The following is a 19,660-nucleotide window of genomic DNA, read 5'->3' on the forward strand; positions in this document are numbered from 1 at the left end:
ATCCGAGAAGGGGGACTTCCGTGGTACCTCGTGGTTACGTTTTGGGACCACATGAAAGATCCCAATAAATGCAAAATAAAATGTGAAGATTGAGACGATTTATTTTGTATTGGTTTATTTCAGATTACGAATGGAGATGGCTTCCCTGCGGCCTTTAACCTTCAGGATCCCATCGTCTCCCATCGATGCGGTCAAAGACATTGGGTCCATGGCCACAGGCAACCTACATGTATGTGAGAAGGTATTTGTGACGGTGCCGTCTTTTTCCATCTGTTTAGGAAAGAAATGGGTGTGAATAGGTTTAATACACAATAAGAACCTTTTTGTGAACAAAGGCTTATGTTTTGATCACAGAAGGGGACATTTTGATACAATTAGATATACAATAAAGCCTTCTCTATGAGAAAGTTTCCAGTAAAAGAAAAATATTAAAATATAAGTATATGACTGATTATATAGTGTATAAAAATACATACTATGACTAATGTGGTTTTCTAATAGCAGTAAATGTCTTAAATCATATGACAATGAATACAATATCATCTTCTGATACACATTCTACTTAAGACGATTCATATGAACGTTTTTCAAAGGCCTCATTAGTTTCCCTCCCCCAGTATCTAAAGCAGAAGACAATGGTTAGTATTGTTAGAAGAGCTACGGCACTTCCCACCTTTTCAGCAGAAACCTCTATGAGATTATTGGAAGACGTGATGACAACATCCTCGGGAGCGAATTCACTCACATCCAACTCAAAGTGAAACATATCCCCGATGGTGCGGACGTGTCCTGTAGGTGTGGAGTGATCTGGAATAGTCGTTGACGTCCCTGTTACTACCACACACCAAACTTTCCTTTAGCTAATCCTTAAAAAGTTATGGATACTTTATACGACCACTTCAATGAACACAATCGCCGTATACATAATATAAAACTATAAACTATAGGTTATCATTATTAAATGTGTATTAAAATCTAATAAATTATGTTTACACTGACCTGTGAATTGGTTATCGCCGTCATCGAGCTGATTTAGTACCACTAAATCTTTAGGTAATTTATCTCGACTCACATCCATAGTTGTACTGCTGCGTGGCCCCGTGCGCATCCAAAGGCGTCTTTATTGTATCAAATGTATAAGGTATGTTCTTGATAAAAGAAAAAACCTTATTGGCCACTAGAACTTCCTCTGCTCCCCGGTTTAAACGTGACTACGTGTTGGTCTTTTATATCTGACCACTATAGGGATGGGTGGTGGAATGATTTCATCTCAAGGAGTGTGTGAAATGTATATTGCGTGAAGTAAAGTCACTTTTAAAGCTACAGTATGGTTGAATATCTCAAACTCAGCTTCAGACGCTGAGCAGTTGACAAAGTGGCCCACAACACGTGTTCGTAATTATTAAAAAAGAAAATAAATCTCAATAAGAGTGATCTCCATCAGGTTCAATAAATACATGGATTTAGCAGCTGAGTGATTCGGATATACTAGGCGTGGTTGAACCCAAGTGTGAAATTCCATTGAACCGCGACACAGCCATGTACAGCTGAGCAACAGCTGCAGCTATAGTCCCAGACTATGGAAGACAAGCACACACTGTGGTCACAAAGAAATGTAGATTTTTATTCAACAAGGAATATGGGAAAACATGTATTCTTTTACTTGCAAAAATACCATAAATATATAAAATAAATAATTAAATAATAATGGAAAGTCAGTTGTAAGACTATAGATGCAGCGTATAAAAAAAAAAAGGTTAAACACAACTTGTGGAAAAAAAATTAATTTACACGTTGGAGATACAAATTCATTAAAAACAGATGCATATCTCGTTTCTGACCCTGAGAGGAATAATCACACCTTTAAAAGTGTCTTTCAATTATTTTCTTTTACAAAAACAGACTTGAGGGCCAGTTCATAGGCCTACCGGCGGCACAAAAGTGAGACAGTGAGTGCTAGGGAGGAAAGCCCGTTTACAGCGCCAGGCCTTCACTGTACTTGCTTTTAAGACTTCCAGTTTGGTCATAAATGCTAAGCAGCCCCATGTTCCCTTACACACGCAAGACATTATTTACATGACTCGCACGACCCGCTAATAGAATATATATAACTCTATAATATTTTACATATTAATCAATCCTCTTCTGGCCGTCTGAGCTCTTGAAGTACTTCCACGATCCTCCGGCTCCTCCATCTTGTGCTTTATTTTCTTGGAGAAAGCCTCTTCAGTCATACCGCACTCCGCCAAAGTAAAGGCGTAGCAGCGTCATCAGTACCACCGCCCATGTGGTCATCCCTTATTCTGTTCCATCCCCCCCCCCCCCCCCCAGTGAAATGCTATAGTCCAGTCAGTGCATTCGGGTTGGCTGGGAGAGATGGGGTCACACGGCGAACACGCTGAGTGAGCTGGTCTGGTCCTTCAGGCCTAGGATGCTGTAGGCTATCCTCTTCATGTGACCGGGCAACCGCACGCCCACGTTCCTGATGTCTCTATACAATGGGAAACACAATAGGAAAATATGACAGGTTGTTCCTGTTTCCATCTCCAAAAGAGAAACAATCAATTCGGTTTTGTTTGTGTAGCCCTTCATTAACATTACAGTCTCAAAGGGCTTGAAAGGCCAAATATTTATGACACACCCCTGACCCCCGGCAAGAAAAAAACTCCCTTAATCAGCGAGGAAGCAATCTTAAGCGACAACTCCTTTTTTGGAGTTTGGGACAACATTTATACTCTGATTCAAACATGTATTGACATAGACCTTTCTTTGCAATGTTTGTATTCAGCTCATACACCTTCCTTAAAACAATTATAAACAGCCACGGACTGTTCCCCCGAGGGTGGAGTAGAGGGGAATGAGAAAAATGCATCAACTGTGCAACAAATGTTCGTACAATGTCTCAACGCTTTCTCCCCTCTGAATTAGAAAAAGTGGCACTGAGCCAGTTAAATTGTGTGTGCGTGTGTGGGTGTGTTGGTGGGTGGGTGGGTGGGTGCGTGTGTGAGAGAGTGCCATGGCGGCTGTCATCTCCGTGACCGGTACTTACTCATGCCGCATGGCGAGCACCTGCTCCATAGTTGTGATTCCTGCGCAGGCAAAGCTGTCGCTGTACTGGTTCATTTTGATGGACTCCAGCCATTCTGGGACCGACCTGAAGGTGGCGCTGTCACAGCCACTGGTGCTGGGCAGGCGGATGGACACGCTGCAACACACAAACACACACACACAACGTAATTAGCCTTCACTTTGAAGCGCCACACACAAAAGGGGAACACAGTCAAACTAGTTTCAGCTAGTGCTTGTGTACGTGTTTCCATGTGTATGCCTTTTTGTGTGTCAGTGTGTGCGTGCGTGCGTGTGCGCGCGTGTCGAGACACGGAGGAACAGGTCGGACCGCCGACATACCGCGGGTCGAAGTCGGCGATGGGTTTCAGGGACTCGGGGCTCTGGAGGAGTTTGTCCAGGATGTTGACGATGTCTGTGAAGCGCGGCCGCTTGGAGCGGTCGTGCAGCCAGCACTGCAGCATGAGCTGGTAGACGGCCGACGGACAGTCCATGGGGGCGGGCAGCCGGAAGGCCTCGTTGATCGCCTTCATCACCTGTGGAAAAAGTGAAGACGTTGAGAAGTGGCTCAACGGGTAGAGCGCGGACCATCAAGGCCCAGTGCTAACTGCAGCGGACCGGGTTCGATTCCCGCCCCACGGTCCTTTGCTGCATGTCCTCCCATCTATCTCCCATACCTTCCCCTCTATCTCAGTCTATAATAAAGCATAAAAAAGAAGCGGCTTTACAACTATTTATAATAACTGCAAAAGTGCAAAACGCCCTATCCCCTCGACAAGGAGTGGGCAGTGCCGGCAGTGGTTTAAGAGTGGTTTGGTATGCGTTTGTGTGTTTACATTCACAGTTTATTGAGGATCGCCATGGGAACCACGGCCGGGGTTTAGACAGGGGAGGCCGTTTTCACACCGTACCCACCCAGGATAAACATTCGCTGTTGAATGCTAGAAGGCTAGTGTGGAACCACCCCAAAGGACTATTCTGTGTTTCCACCCGAGCGGCAGGAGAGGGCTTTTGACAGTTGACACATACCTCGTGGTTGCTCATGTCCCAGTAGGGCCGTTCCCCGAAGGCCATCACCTCCCACATGACGATGCCAAAGCTCCACACATCACTGGCTGATGTGAACTTCCTGTAGGCGATCGCCTCTGGGGCCGTCCAGCGAATGGGAATCTTACCTCCCTGAAAGAATAGAAAGGTCAGCGTAATCTTGTTTAATGGACTGAGTAAATGGAAACATAAGGTGCAGGCAGAGCTAACGGTCTAATTGAGGTTTAGCTCTTGGGAGGGATCCCGCCATGAAATGTACATTTCCTGATTCTAAGAATATGCAGCCTGGTCTTTTGTGTACATCTTTATATATATATTTTTAAAGCTGCAGTGTTAACTGAACTCAATAGATTCAAGATGGTGGACATACGCTGGTTGTGTAGGTTCCTTCGGGATCGTCCTCCAGAACGCGGGAGAGGCCGAAGTCCGAAACTTTGCACTCCAGGTTCCCGTTCACTAAAACATTCCTGGCAGCCAGATCACGATGGACATAATTCATGTCTGATAGGTACTTCATTCCTGCAGCTATCCCGCGTAGCATTCCCACCAGTTGAAACGCTAGGATCTCCCCGTCATGGTCCTGGAGAAGCAAACATCCCAACATATAAACGTCTGTGCTTTTTGCTGAAGTTGGCTCTTTTTCCAGATCAAATAAATCATGACTGTCTGCCTCAATTCACAATCCCTATGAAAGGTTTAGCGCCTCGTTAAGTAACGCGTTGAGAGCTCTTAAGAGAGGGATTGTACGCACCCTAAGATAGATGTCCAGAGCTCCGTTCTCCATGTACTCCGTCACAATCATCATGTGCTTGACTGAAGAGAAGAAAAAGGGCAGACATTAGTAAAACGAAATGGATACCTCAACCCGGGGAACGACCCAGCCCCTGGTGTGTGTCCGAGGGGAGAGACTCACATTTGGTGACCACCCCTTCCAGGCGGATGATGTTCTGGTGGGAGAACTGGCCCATGATGCTGGCCTCGCTCAGGAAGTCCTGCCTCTGCTTCTCCGTGTAGCCGGCCTTCAGGGTCTTGACGGCTACGGCCACGTCGCCCCGCCCGGGAGACTTCATCACCCCGCGAAACACCTCCCCGAACTCTCCTGCAAGACCAGAAGGGAGGGACTATTAGAATCTATGCCCTGAGACCTTACCCTTTTGGTAAAGCGGCCATGAAAAAGGGACCCATTGGGAAGCTGGAATCCTTACCTGCGCCGATTACTTTCTGTTTGGTGACCACGCTTGGATGGATCTCTGTGGCAAACTTGAGGATGGCGATGTTGGGATCCTCGTACATGTGTGGGTCAACGTAGGTCTTCAGAGGCTTCAGTTGGTCTAAGGAAGGGTAACGGGCAGGTATTGATTATTTGTCCTCCATCTAATTAGCAAATGTGGTTGCTTTGTGTAGGTAATGTCAACAGGAGCACGGCGGTGAAGCTGAAGTGATTTTGTACCCTGAGCTACGGTTTGTTTACCTGAGTTGAAGTAGGGGTCTTCGGCTCCTCTCCTCCTCCCTGTAGAGCTCAGAATCCTGAGAGAAAAGACCAAGATTCAATATTTGAGCGGAGCCCAGTGAGACGGTCACGCCCGTGTCAGGCCGCTCTAGCAGGCAAACACAAACTACAGTCCTGCGGTCGCCAAGCCCCGGCATGTTGTACTGTAAAACGACCTTCGCAGGCTCGCTCCCGGGGCACAGGAACACAGCCGGGGGGACTGCGTGCGTGTGTGCCTGTGTTTTTTAATGAGGCCGAGGAGACGGCTGGGAGACGTCTCGGGTTACCCACCGTTTGTGAAGCAGCAGGACCGCCACCACGATGAGCAGCACCACGGCGCCGACCACCACGGCGGCCATCACCACCGTGGAGTTGTTCTGGATCTGGGGCACCGCTGCAGGGACGACGGCACCAAAGGAACATTAGTGACGGCACACGGGGGAAGTGAAAAACAAACAAGTGGGGACCAAGAAAACGAGTCATTCCCCCTGGGGGAAGGGACAGGAAGCGGGGAGGGTGTGGTGGCGTACCGTGGGTCAGGGTCTGGAACTCGTACTCGGTGCTGTAGCTGCCGGGGGTGCCCTCTGGACTCAGGGCCTGGACCCGGAACACGTATGTGGTGGCCGGGGAGAGGTCGCTGATCGTGGCGGAGCTTTTGTCCAGAACCAGCACCGTGTACATGGTCACGTCCCGGTCTTCATCCTGCAAAGGGCCCATTGATTCGTTACTATAGGCTACAAGCACGGCTTTGTGAGGGGGGGGAAAAAAAGATAAACTGCAATAAGGAGAGGAAAGAAGGGATGCTGGCTTACCTTTCGGCGGTACATGAGCTCGTAGCTGTGGGTGATGTGTGCGGGGGTTTTGCGAGAAAGGGCCCAGGATAGGGAGAGGCTGGTAGGGGTGTTTTCGTCCAGATGGATGGAGGTGACTTTGGGAGGATCTGATGGTAAATACACAAATAGTGAGTCAAACAAGGAAAGAGATCCACTAAATACATCTTTGAATGGAACCGTGTGACACGGAAGTCTGTGTGACACAATAGGCAACCCCAAGCTTAAGAGTAAACCAGTTCAACCGCCAAACCTTTACACTGCATAGATTACTTTTGTAATCTCTCAGGATATCTGCTATTATAATAACTCTTGTCACATAAGAGCGTCACATAGTTTAGCAAATCTCACCTTTTGTAGCGCAACATAAAAGAGAAACCGAGACCGAGTGAGTCACGAGTTGAGACGGTTGTGAGCGGACTAACCGGTATAGCGGAGAGCCGTCGTGATGCTAGCGCTGGGCCGCTGACTCCTGAAGCGCGACACGCCGCTGTGGGCCACCACGCTGAAGGTGTAGTTGAGGTGGGAGTCCAGGTCGGCCACGACGACCGAGGTGTCCCGGAGGGCAGTGGGGCCGGGTTCGAAGCGGACCTTCTCGCCACAGGCGACGCAGGTTTTGGGCCCGTCCGAGCAGCGCTCACACATGACGCTGTAGGTGAGGTCCGCCCTTCCCCCGGTCACCAGCGGGGGGCTCCAGGACAGCTGCAGCCGGCCCTCTGATGGCAGGGTGTTGGCGGAGAGGTCCTGGGGAGCACCCGGGGGTGCTGTGAGGCGGAGAAGAAGAAGGGGGACAGTCAGTTGAGACACGGGTGCAACGTCCCAGAAGGCGTACGACGTCTTGCTAAAAAGTGACTTGTTTGGCTTGTTTTAGTTTCCATGTCGGTAAGCAGCGATTGTTACCAGAGCAGGCGGATGTGGCGGGGTCGGCAGGCGAGCGGTAGAAGCCATCCCTGCAGGGACACACCAGGGCTCCGGCGGTAGAGATCTTGGTGTTCTTGGGGCAGATTTGGCAGAACTCACTGGAGGCGGTCGATTTGAAGGAGCCGGCTGTGCATTCTGTGGCAAGGGAGTCAAAGGATATTAGTATTAGTTCAAACATTGTGCGTAGACACAAGCATGAGTATGCGCTGACACACATGAGCACGCACACACGCACACACACACACACACACACACACACGTATCCACACCCAAACACAGGCAAGAATGATTGATTTAGTTCAGGGAACAATGAAACCAAATCCTTAATATCAATCCTCTCGTAGCCCAGCAGGAAACGTTTGTGGTAAGTAACCTGTAATCACAGTCTTTGTCCGTGAAGGAATGAATGGGGTTTCCCTAATGCCTTGCCTCTGCATGTCAGAGTCGCCTGGAGTCCTAAAGTCTCAGGTGACACCACCAGTGTCAGCCGGATGGTGCAAAAATCACACACAAAGGGCCTTGAACCCTTCCTCTCGCCTTACATGAAGTGCTCTGGCAGCGTATGCGCGTGTTTTCGCAAAAAAGGAAATGGCATCTTCCTCATGGCAGAGGTGTCGGAGCATTTAATTTGACCTTCTTTGACATCGAAACGCTGTTTTCCAATACAGTGCATCTAAGGTTAATAGATGTGCAGAGAGGCGCATAGATGAAGCGCGAGAGAGCCAAAAGGCCCCGTTTCCCCTCTTCCTTCCTTTTGTCCGGTCACCACTGGCCTATGGCAGCATGTAAGGTGGATAGTAGTGATGGGGGAAAAACAGGAAGAACCTCTTCAGGGAGCCATGACGCGGACTGTGTTCTTTAAAACCAGGATGGACACTCTTGTCTGTGAGGCAAGAACAATATCTGTGTTGGCTTAAAAATATAAAAAACACCCAAAGTACACACGAAAAACCAATAATTGCTAAGGCTTCTCTTCTCTCTCGTCTCTTCTTTCTAGAATCATCTTACGGCGCTAAACTCTTTCATGTGGTTTGTTTCTACTGGTGGCCCGGGCATCATGCAAGGAAGGGTTTTAGACAGGCGTCGCAGGGGAGGGAGAATCTCGGGGGGTATGACTACAGACACAAAGAGAAAGAGGAGGGTAAGTTTGAGTCTGTGTTAAAGTGGGAGGTGGGGAGAAGAATAGGTGGACGGGTGGGGGATGGGAGGGGTGCCCAAAGAACCAACAGAAGTTCTCCCTGGGGAGCCGCAGAGGGAGTGTGGGGGGGGGGGGTGTACGGGGCCTTTCGCATATGAAAAGGGGGCCAGGCTTTTTCATCTTGAGATGGAGCAGCAGGACCTCTGTCACGTACCAGAGAAACCCCAGCCCCATTCATCTTTTGTTTCTGGGGCTGGCCGGAGTGAGGCCATAAATATGTTGCATTAATCGCCTGAGCGTGCAAATGGTGGCATGTGTGCAATGTGTGCAAAGGGCCGAGGCTAGGGGCATGGCTGTTGCTTCAGCAGAGTTTATGAATGACTGAATGAGTTTGATAAATGAGGGCTATTAATCGGGACATGACTAAAGTGAAAAACGAAACCGTGTGCAGATTATCTCTTAAAATAAAATAAAACGTTTTTTTTTAATGTCACTGGACATTGCTACATTATCAACGCTTTAACGCATCCCATATCCATTTAAATAATCTTGAATCCCCTTTTCATTTGGACTTTTTGTATTTTTGTTTGTTGATGAATGGCGCTTCTAATTGTGCCGCGCTGCCTTTGAATACGAGCCCCCTGTGCATGGGAGCTATGTTCCGCACCGGTGCATCTGTTAATTGAATCTGCTTTTTACTCTTTGTCGGCCCATTGTTCTAATGAGTGGGAACACGGATTAGGAAGCTCATTGCGTGTGTTAACGACCGGATGAAAGAGCAAAGAGAAGTAAAGCAAGGCATGTCATTGCCCAACAGCTGTCCCAGTTGGTCCACTAATCCTCTAGACTAAATTACACTCCACACCTAACTAAGCAGCCTCCAAGCTAGCCACCCTCATCTACCAACTGTCGACTCACCCCACCACACACACGCGCACACACACACACACACACACACGCACGTGCACCCCACCGGACAAACACACACAGACACCAACCCAAGGACAACCTGCTTATTTGTGTCCGTCAGCATTGCTCCTCTACTCACTAAACTTTTGTTCCCACAACAGTTGGGTGCTTCAGTGAAATCTAAGTCCGCTGGGTTCCACCCATATCCAATTAGGCCATTACTTGGCTCAGTGAATAGAGCAAAGGCTCCAGTTGAAGAGATTTCACCACTGGACAGGACTGCGAATATGTTGGGATGGTTTCATGTCCTACTTTTATAGAAAGTGGAGAAGAAAAGGACAGAGACGTCCATTGTGATTCCACTAAGGTGTTGCAACAGATTTCCTGAGTCTCGAGGTTATCTTCCACACCTTTCTTTTTCCACTCTTTAATGTTTCCCCATTTCTCCGAAAAGCTCTTCACAGCTCTATTCTAGTTTCCGTTTCAGGTGTGTGGTTGTGTGTGCGTAAGTGTGCGTGTGTGTTTCTGGGCTCGGGCGCCTCTTCTGGAACATTCCACAATAGTTGCTTCCCCCCCCCCCTCCCCTCCCCCCTGAACACTCATCCTGAAGCCATCCTGTTATAATCACTAAAGCTTTCCCGATAGACACATCACCATGAGGAGTAGGTTAGCCATTAGCATGCATCATGCTTATAAATGACACAGTGTCTGTGGGTTGGGCTTAGTAGTTAGGAAAGGAATGCTTTCCTATTTAGATAACTGGTCCAGTCAAGGTGACTAGCCCCGTCAAGGGACCTCAAAGTCATAAACCACAGACTGACTAAGACCAGCCTGCGATAGGCGTGCCCGCACCATCCCTGTAATCTGTGGTTTGTCGTAGCCATGGCAACGGACACAAACATAAGTAGTGAGTGAGGCATAGACACAGGTAGTCTTCTTGGCAAGTTCACACACACACCGGCCTCTCGTCCTCCCATCAGTCAATCAGTACTGTAGCTGACGTGAGGCCCAAGGAATGCCTTGCAGAAATCCCCCACCGCCTGGCTGACACACACACACACACACACACACACACACACACACACACACACACACACACACACACACACACACACACACACACACACACACACACACACACACACACACACACACACACACACACACACACACACACACACACACACCTCTTCCTCCTTCCTGGCCTCTACTTTATGCCATCTCTCCTCCCACGCTTCCTACAGATAGCCTTGCGCACCACACCCCAGAATGCTGCCGACTTCCACGCAGACAATGAGGGCATAATTACCACCGCAGCCAAATCCTCATACATACACAACGCAGTACTCGCTACTTCTTCTTCCTCCCCTCTGCTTCTTCTTCCGCCCTGCTCGATGAGCTCAACCCCACAGGTGCCAACCGGGGCCCCCCGCACATATTTCAGAGGTCGCGCATTCCGTCAATTATTTTTCACTGTCACTCACAGAAATAGATAAACCACGAGCTTCAACAAAGTACACCTGACTTTACGATCCTGCGTCTACGGTAAAGATTCCAACAGTCCACTTATGCCGGTTTACCCCTCTCCCCTTATAAAAATAAAAAAAGAAGAGGAATTTTAAATATTTCTTCAATAACCTCCGGCCTTTCTTCCATAGAACTATGAGCGGAGCCGATTGCATTCTTGGATCCTAAGAAACGGCTGGGGAGTGTATCACCCGACAACAGTTTAGAGGTTGATTCATCAACCGCACAATATTTGCCTAGGGAACCGCATATACACCTTTGAAAACATTTAATAATAATGGAATTATTCGTAATTCCATACATACCCCATCGCAACAAAAGAAGCATGTTCAGACCTCTCCTTCCTGTCAACTCGCGAGCCTTATCCTGCCCTACCTGACCTATTTAATTAGTACTCCTTTTATCCCTCTCACACACCCACACAGTCGTCTCACTCAAACACACACACAGAAGAAACCACATCAGCTGAGCGTGAGAATGGCATTTCCTCACTCACCTTCGCATGCTTCCCCGACGGCCTCGTAGCCGGCCTCGCACTGGCACTGGCCCTGGGGCACCAGCCACTCCCCGTCTGCCGTGCAGTAGATGCTGGGGGCCGAGGGACTGACGGCGTGCGCCACACACGACCCCTCCACCAGCCGCAGCGCGTCCGTCACCGTCTCGGGGAAGGCGGCCAGGCTCTGTACGGTCGTCGGGCACGTCTTGTAGAACACCCGCACCGAGATCAGGGCCACGCAGGCGCCCATGTCCTGGAAGGCCAGGTAGAAGCCCTTCTGCGACAGCGGGCCCACCGTCCGGGTCTCCGTGTTGACCTTGAGCGCGCCGCGGCCCCGCGTGATCTCGTCGGGCGCGATGGTGGCCACCTTGCGGAACGTGCCCTTGCGGAAGTTGGTGCCCACGTCGGCGTCGGCCTCGGAGACAAACAGATTGAGGGTCTCCTTGCAGGCCAGCGAGGCGCCGTCGAAGGAGTTGCAGTCGCGCACCACGAACTGGAGCTCCACGGAGACGCGCGTGGCCTCCGGGCGGCGCTGGATGAAGGTGGTGCGCACCCAGTTGTCCTGGTCGTTGGCGTCGACGTTGCACACGCTGTAGGTGTACAGCAGCGAGCCGTTCACTACCGTCTGCACGATCTCCCACTGCGAACCACAAACCAACAGGGGCAGAGATTAGAGTTACAGTATGGACGGGAATCTGGATGCTCAAATGTCCTTAGACATAACAGGCATGGGGCGAAGGACTTTGTTCCTACGGTGAACCAGCTTTTATTGACATACCCACTCGTTCTTCATGCTGAGCGAGAATCCCATAAACAGTGCAATTAAGGCTGCAACTATGTCTTTCCACGCGTTTGTGGAAAACCTACGTCTGGACATGGGTTTTAGTCGCGACGTGTGTGGTTTCCCGGCAACACATGCGGAGCGTGTGTGTACGCAAGACTCATACCACCAGCGAACGCTACCGTGGAATACCACCTAGCATTTATGGTAAACCCTGTGTGGGGCGCGATGGTAAATTGGAAGCAATTAAAGTTTTAAGCACAGAAGGAAGCAATAGGGATGAGAGTGGCTAAACGAGCCAATAACTACACCAACAGACAATAACCCTTAGAGGCGAGACAGGCCACGGGTGGCATCTGGCCCAGTCTGTTTTGACTAGTGAAACAAAGGATGCCTTGACGTAAGATGATAAGTCCCTCATCTAAAAAGGAGGAAATCAACCTCTTTAAAAAATATGAAAATTACAGGGGACAGAGATTGATGAGGATTACAGAAGTGTTTGTTTAACCACCTTACAATTAAAGAATGTTTTTCTTAGGCTACCGTATTGCAAGAGGAGAATAATTGCTGTATTAGCAAAAATTCAAGAGTAATACTTAAAAGCCCACTCACCCTAAATGTATAACATTAGGGAGAATGAGACCTTTCTTTATGTTTAGACTATTTGGTCCAGCAGAAAATCCCTTAGTAATCAGTGGTTCAAATTTCTAAAAGCATTCCATGCGTGGGCAGGGTGAATGAAAAACCAAGCTTACTTGTGAAACAGACAATGGGAAATGCTAAGGGAAGTCCTTTTCCCCTACACTGAAAATCCTTGAATCTGTAAACCTACCGTTCACACAAGAAATGTAGTCGAGAGGCTGGAAGCAGCCACGTCCTGTTACTTATTTTAGACAGAAAGCCACTGAACTATACATAGAGAAATGTTTCGGCCACACCACCAGTCTTTGGTCTCCTAGCTATCCGCCTCTGTCTCATGTTCTACCACAACTGCGTGGATCCTGACACTTTTCTATCTTTGTTCTGACAGGGAACCGAAAGGAAAAGAAGGGACATTGTGGGGTTTTATGGTTCTGGTTTTGAAATGATAACAGCCTGTTATGGAATTTGCATGGTGAATGCCATTTTATTTTTGTTTTATGATACACTAGCTCCAACAGAAAGGGGAACTGATGAAAGCCAAAACCCTGATCCACATGTTCCCCGGGAACGCTATTCTGAGGAACAGAGGATGAACAAGACCTCCCTGCCTTCAACTATTTCAAGCACTACTCTAGTTTAGTGCCTCGTGTCTGCGAGAAAGTGAAAGACATCTTCAGACGACCAGGCCCGTTGTCGTTTGAAGTGTTGGAAATGTCTGCTGAGGTATAAATACTCACCCCATCCTCATATGGCGAGGTCAACCACCCAAGCTCTCCTCCTGCTGCATTCATATCCAGTAAGACTTCTACAAGGGAACACAAAAAATAATTTAGTAACGAGATCGACATTATGTATTCATTATTTGATTGTATCGCTTATTTATGATTGTATAATCACAATGAAATATAATTAATTTATAGATGCCAACAGCTACCGACCCTTGTTTCATTTTCATAATTGTGTGTTTTAATATCAACTATTGAACTGATGTGGATTGCCAATCACATCTTGCATCTTGTTAGGACAGCACATGAATGAATGTGTGAACAAAGCCATCCCACCTAGGACTGTGCCGTGCCAACATCTTGATGGGGCACAAGCCTTTCCATGACAGTTTAATCAAGCATGTCGGTTTTCATTCATCACTTCATTAACCGTGTCCTCCAAGTTCTGGCTACAGGACCAATAATGGTACACACGCTAGGGGTTTTACAATTGCATGACAATCAAATTCTTCAGCGTTGTAATTTGCAATAAACCTTAAAGTCCAAGGTTGACCACGTTTTTGCCCCATACGTTTTTGCCCCCTACACCACGAGTAACTCACAGTATTCTTAAACAATGTCGTCTGGCCTCTGAGGGCAGAAAAGTTTCTGGAAAAGTTTCTACTTCGGAATTCCTTTTTTATTGAAGTCCATATAATCGCTGAGGAGAAGGACTGAGTCATTTTACTGTTAAGGTGCAGTCACTATGGTGGCTTATGATCGGCTGTGATTTTCTTACGTCTATCCCGAAAGAAAAATATCTCAAAGTTGATCGGACATTTGACACTTCATTAAATCAGAGAAAAAAGATTGGGAACTAAATTAAACGATGAAGACTACGGTAAAGTTAAAACCCTGTCCGGAGACATGCGGGACACAGGAGACCCGGTATGACTTTAAAACCCATTAGTATGTGAAAGTAGCTCTACTTACGTTCTTTTGACTGACGGCTGAGAGACACTTGTTGAATAAATAAAAACAAAAATAAACCAAAACACCGGAAATCCATTTTTCCAAGCTTTAACAGGTCATATAGGCTCTCCAAATCTTACTCCGCCGACCCGGCTCACGGCTCTCTCTCTCGCACAGACGATGTTAACTGAGAGAAGCGAACACGAGCGACAGCCCATTGAGAAACAGGTGGCGTCACGAGGTCCCGCCCCGGGGCCCCAGGAATGCGATCGCTTCCCATATTCGGTGTACTGCGGGGTGTGGCCACATTGGACGGCCATACCTGTTCATACAAAACGGATGTGCTTTGAAATAGATAAGACAACTTCAAAGCTTCCTCATAAGTCGTTTGCTACGGTTCGGTTTCCAAAAAAAGTGTATGAAGGTGTTATAATAAGCTACCGTTTCACGTTTTATCGAATCCCGTAGTGTAATTTATTAAATTGAATGAGCTTAAACACTTATTTAGCAAATAATCAAATTGAAAATTAAGTGTGCTGCGGTAGCAGAAGGCCTAGTAGGCTACCAGTTCACTTTTTTTTTAGATACTATTTTATTTTCCCAAATTAGCACTCCAACTAAACTAGATAGATTTGTAAATAACTCCCCATTTATTTTGACCAAAGAATATATCCCAATCTCCAGGTCCTGTGTTTCCCACGGCTGGTTAGGGAGGGGTCAAGTGGGAGGCTGGTTTAGTATGAATATATAACTACTAATGAGACTGCCTTGCTTCAGAAGCTCACAGTTTTGGTATGGATATGTGGACACAAAGGGAAACTTGACAATGGCATCTCCTAGCAACTCTTATCTGGAGGAATGTCAGAGTCAACGCTTTTCCTGCACGCCAGCGTGTATTTAGAGAGACAAACCCTTGAGCACGGGGCCGGACACAGACGGCCACCCTGGCGAAGACCCTGCCGACTCAAGTGAAGAGACACACATTGTCCAGCCCTTACATTACCATACACAGACATTAATCATACAACAGACAGAGTAAAAGATGTTGGTTAAAAAAAGAGAAAGATTAACAAGTTAAGTGTGGTGTGGATTGGGACATTTTGACCTTTGCGTGACAATCATTGTTCTGGTTTACAAGTATCATTTATTTAGCCAATAAATGGTGCCTTTACAAAGGTTGCCTTACAAAGATTACAAATACGATAGTCTTTCAGAATGTGGACTTGGAAGAGTTTCTACCCACCTATCTAAACCCAACTAAGTATCCTCTTAACCTTAAATGCTTGCTTTTTAGGATAGAATATTGTCTTCAATGCTGGTACACAATATTTATTGTTATATATAACATGTCCATTCATTTTCCAACTTACTTCAGTCTGACAAATGACTAACTGTTTGTAACAAATTGAATGTCATCAGGTTTCTTGATTTCACCACAAATGTAAGATCTGGGATGAAAGCAGAAAACAAGTAGCCAACGACACTTCAACAAGTCCTCAGAAATCCCTCACTTTCAAATCACCCAACACACTCTTGAGTGTGAACAGCCATTGAGGAGAAACTCACAGGTCCTCCACAAGTCTTTCCACTTTTCTGCCGGTTTTGGGTTTTCATACATTTGAGTTCCGCGGTAAGGTGTTATCCCTCAAGTGTGTTAATGCTTAAGAGAGTTTTTTAAGGTTGGAGAAGGGGTTTCTGTTGTCAGCCATTTCCCAGAGGTGTCAGAGGTCAACACCCACTCTCACACACAAGTATGCAAATGCTTTCATTACAATACAGACCTCTTTTCATCCCGCCACGGCGCTAGCATGCGCCCTGCCAGAGCGCGAACGGCGGGCCACACAGCTTAGAGATGTGAGTGCTACTCCTCAGCTTCTATGGGGACTGACAACACAAAAGTGCTTCACCGTGGGGGGGGGGGGGGGGGGGGGGGGCGGGGGTCCGGGTGGGGGCTTAAATTTTGAGGGTCAACGAACAGTGGCGTCAGCAGCGCTCTGTCATTCAAACCACAGTGACCCCCTCCCACCTAACACCCCCGCTTTACATGCACCTCTCGTGGTATCCGCAAACAGAAAGGTGGTGCGCCATTGTGAGGCCTGGGCTGCTTCGGCTCTAACCCCGACTTAAAAAATGTCCCTGCTGTTCTCCGCCGTTCTCACGCTCTAGGCCCCAAGACGCCTCGTGAAGAGCCAAGGAACCTTTACATATTCAACTGCATTTTCAGTCGCCGTGTCTGTGTGAGGTTGTACCGTTGGTATCACCTCACCTCACGTGTTGTTCAGGTCGGCGAGCGGCATTGCTTCATACATTTATTTTTTTTATACCTCCCTAAAGTTCCCATTAGTAGTTTGAATATGTGATATACCTCGTAAAAGACGCTTGCCAAGAATAATGGCTGTGTGTTTATCCAGACTGGGAGCAGTGGGATGAACCCACACGGTTTATTTAAGCGTTGTTTTCCCTCTATCGTTTTATTTGCTTCACACAGAAGCCTCAACCGCAGCTCACCTGTGAACATTATCTCTCCCGATTGGAATTCGGGGCGGGTGTGCATTTCTTTCACCGCATTTTTTGTGCATGCCATATCATTGCGGGGACAAAAGCAAGGACATGTCCTCGCATGTTTTCGTCTCACGAGGCCGGGAGATGTGAGAATGTGGTAAATACTGAACATTACTCAGACGTGGGTTTTGTCTCCCGGTGGCTTTGTGCTTTTTCACCACTGGTCGGGCTGGCTGGTGACATCACTTTTCTGTTGTGTATTTGGTGGGAAGACCTAATTGGAGAGTGCCAGTTTAAGTTTGTCTGATGAAAGAAGCCTCTAGTGTTGGCCAATTACTGTGAAGCCAGTCTCCAACGGCTCAATTAACAAAATTTGACCATGTCCCCCACTTTAATTTGAAGGCATCTTTTAAATGTTATAAACAAACCCCAGAAATGTTTGTTTTTTGATGTACGTTCATGTTCAAAACAGTTACCACTTATCTAGGTCCTTTTATTTAGGTCTTGGATTGGTTCCATTGGCCGATAGTACATTGCGTATTGGATCCACCCCCAGGACCCCAATCACTGTAATGCTCGTCTGGCAAGAGCAGGCCCAGTTAAAAGGGAATGGCCATTGTGGTAAATGACTGTGGTAAATGCGATGTGTGTTAGCAAAGAGGCCTAATAAAGATGGCAGCACACATTCATATGCATTTCTTTGTGTGCTCAGCTTGACGAAGTCTGCCCTGCAGGCGTAACAAAGGGAAGGAAGGAAGCTAGGGGCTGAGGGGGGGTGGGGGGTGATGAGGGAGGCTGAGGGGGAGAGGGGTGTAGGTAGGGGTGATATCACACACACAGTGCCCCCCCCACGTCCTGCGGTCTCTCAAGTCTAGGATTCCTCTGGTCATGACAGCTGGGCCAGTTGGCTCTGTGTGGACCCATTCTCCTCTTTAAGTATCTGTATATGTGCTTGTGCACACGTACTGACTCACAGACGTGTGCGCTCGGACACACACACACAAACACGTGCGTGCATGCACACACACACAGACACACACACATGCAAGCATACACAGACACAAAAACACACACAAGTGTGCACACGCTCAGACTCAAACACACACGCACGCACCCAAAGGTTCTTGCTATCTCTCTCAGTGTGTTTCTATTTCTCTCTGTCAATCGCTCTCTCAGAGGCAGGAAGATTGACACTCAGCCCCCACCCCACCCACGCACACACACACACACACACAGGATGTCTTGTTGTTTGCTGTTTACATTTCACAGTGGTCAGCCAACCTGGGAGGGCTCGGCCAGTGATCACAGGCATTACAGCTGTTTGTAAAGTAACCAGGTGTGTGTGTGTGTGTGTGTGTGTGTGTGTGTGTGTGTGTGTGTGTGTGTGTGTGTGTGTGTGTGTGTGTGTGTGTGTGTGTGTGTGTGTGTGTGTGCGTGCGTGCGTGCGTGCGTGCGTGCGTGCGTGTGTGTGTGTGTGTGTTTAGTGGGTGTGTGTTTGGTTGGTGTACGTTTGCCTATCTTCAAAAAGATAATAAAATGTGAATGATAGCCAATACTGGGGTTTACTTGTGATATTACATTTGGATAAAGAGGAAAAATAAATATAACATGGTGATAATGAGAAATGACCCGGTATGTTTAATTGGCATTGTTATATTTATGTTATTGACTATTGTGCTGGCTTGCGTGTGATGTGGGGCCAATGCTCAAAAATGTGCAGTCTGGCAACAACTTTTATGAAAGAACCAACCAGAAAAACAGTTCAACAACTGTTGTGATTCTAGAAAACAGACCAGGAGGTGTTTCTAGGCGTGTGGTCCACAAAGAAGACTCGTTAGGTGGCCAAAAGGTCACTTGCTTTGTTTCAGGTAGGCCTGCACTCCACAGTTGTAGACAGCTGACCATAACAGACCATTACAGCACTAAAAAAAAAAAAAAAAAATACATTGTTTTCCTTGATCCAGCTGATAGAAAATAAACAACCAGCAACCTTTAGGTTGACATTTGGGCCAACTCTCTCAGATTACTGATAGGAATGAAATAAGCAATGCACAGCAACGCCAAAAGGGGGCGCGCTGGACAACATGATTTATCACCGATTGCTGCAGCTTACATCTGCCACCCAGTGCCAGGTGGAGGTACTTCACTTACTTCTAAAACTGTGCGCACAATGTGTTTATTGACTGTAAAGCATCTTAATTTCCTTCACCATTAACATACAGTCAATGCTTTATGTTGTATGTCAAGGGAGGGTTACGAACCCCCAAACGGCCCGCCCTGCAGTCATAAGGTCGTTTTCATACAGACCCGAGTGAATATTGCAATATACTTGACGGCACACATTGACTCACCATTTAACTGTTTATCAGCAATCCTACATGCGTTCATTATTTTATCTTGTTTCAAGATATACATAGTGGAAATAGTTTATACCCAGCATTAAGTAATAGTCGCACCATGATAAGGTACATGATAATCTAAACCAGAAGAATGGCTCGGGTTTGGGTCTAAAGGGTGTCAGAGTGTTTAACTCTGTTATGTGATCCTTGGGTGTTTTTTCTGGGATGACTATTGTTGTCGTCTCCTTTTGCCACTTTTATGACGCCATTCGTCCTTTCTGTCAGAATGCATAGACT

The 19,660-nt window shown here is 47.4% G+C and overlaps 2 protein-coding genes across 2 annotated transcripts; both read right to left on the reverse strand.

The window, feature by feature from the left end:
* Nucleotides 1-103: 103 nt before the first annotated feature.
* Nucleotides 104-1,467, reverse strand: LOC130401652 (heat shock protein beta-7-like). Its single transcript, XM_056605562.1, has 3 exons — nt 1,000-1,467; nt 674-807; nt 104-270 (listed from the first exon to the last, which is right to left on the reverse strand). The coding sequence occupies exons 1-3, from the start codon at nt 1,106-1,108 to the stop codon at nt 115-117; spliced, it is 399 nt and encodes a 132-aa protein (XP_056461537.1). The 5' UTR covers nt 1,109-1,467; the 3' UTR covers nt 104-114.
* A 140-nt stretch (nt 1,468-1,607) lies between these two features.
* On the reverse strand, nt 1,608-14,750 carry epha2a (eph receptor A2 a). The gene is made up of 17 exons (XM_056605557.1): nt 14,544-14,750; nt 13,584-13,651; nt 11,424-12,063; nt 7,333-7,488; nt 6,858-7,196; nt 6,415-6,542; nt 6,133-6,304; nt 5,894-5,996; nt 5,585-5,640; nt 5,319-5,444; nt 5,027-5,212; nt 4,865-4,926; nt 4,484-4,693; nt 4,096-4,245; nt 3,409-3,602; nt 3,050-3,205; nt 1,608-2,491 (listed from the first exon to the last, which is right to left on the reverse strand). The coding sequence occupies exons 1-17, from the start codon at nt 14,617-14,619 to the stop codon at nt 2,383-2,385; spliced, it is 2,931 nt and encodes a 976-aa protein (XP_056461532.1). The 5' UTR covers nt 14,620-14,750; the 3' UTR covers nt 1,608-2,382.
* Nucleotides 14,751-19,660: the final 4,910 nt, after the last annotated feature.

The sequence above is a fragment of the Gadus chalcogrammus genome, chromosome 13 (genome assembly GCF_026213295.1).
Source record: "Gadus chalcogrammus isolate NIFS_2021 chromosome 13, NIFS_Gcha_1.0, whole genome shotgun sequence".
Taxonomy (NCBI): Eukaryota; Metazoa; Chordata; class Actinopteri; order Gadiformes; family Gadidae; genus Gadus; species Gadus chalcogrammus.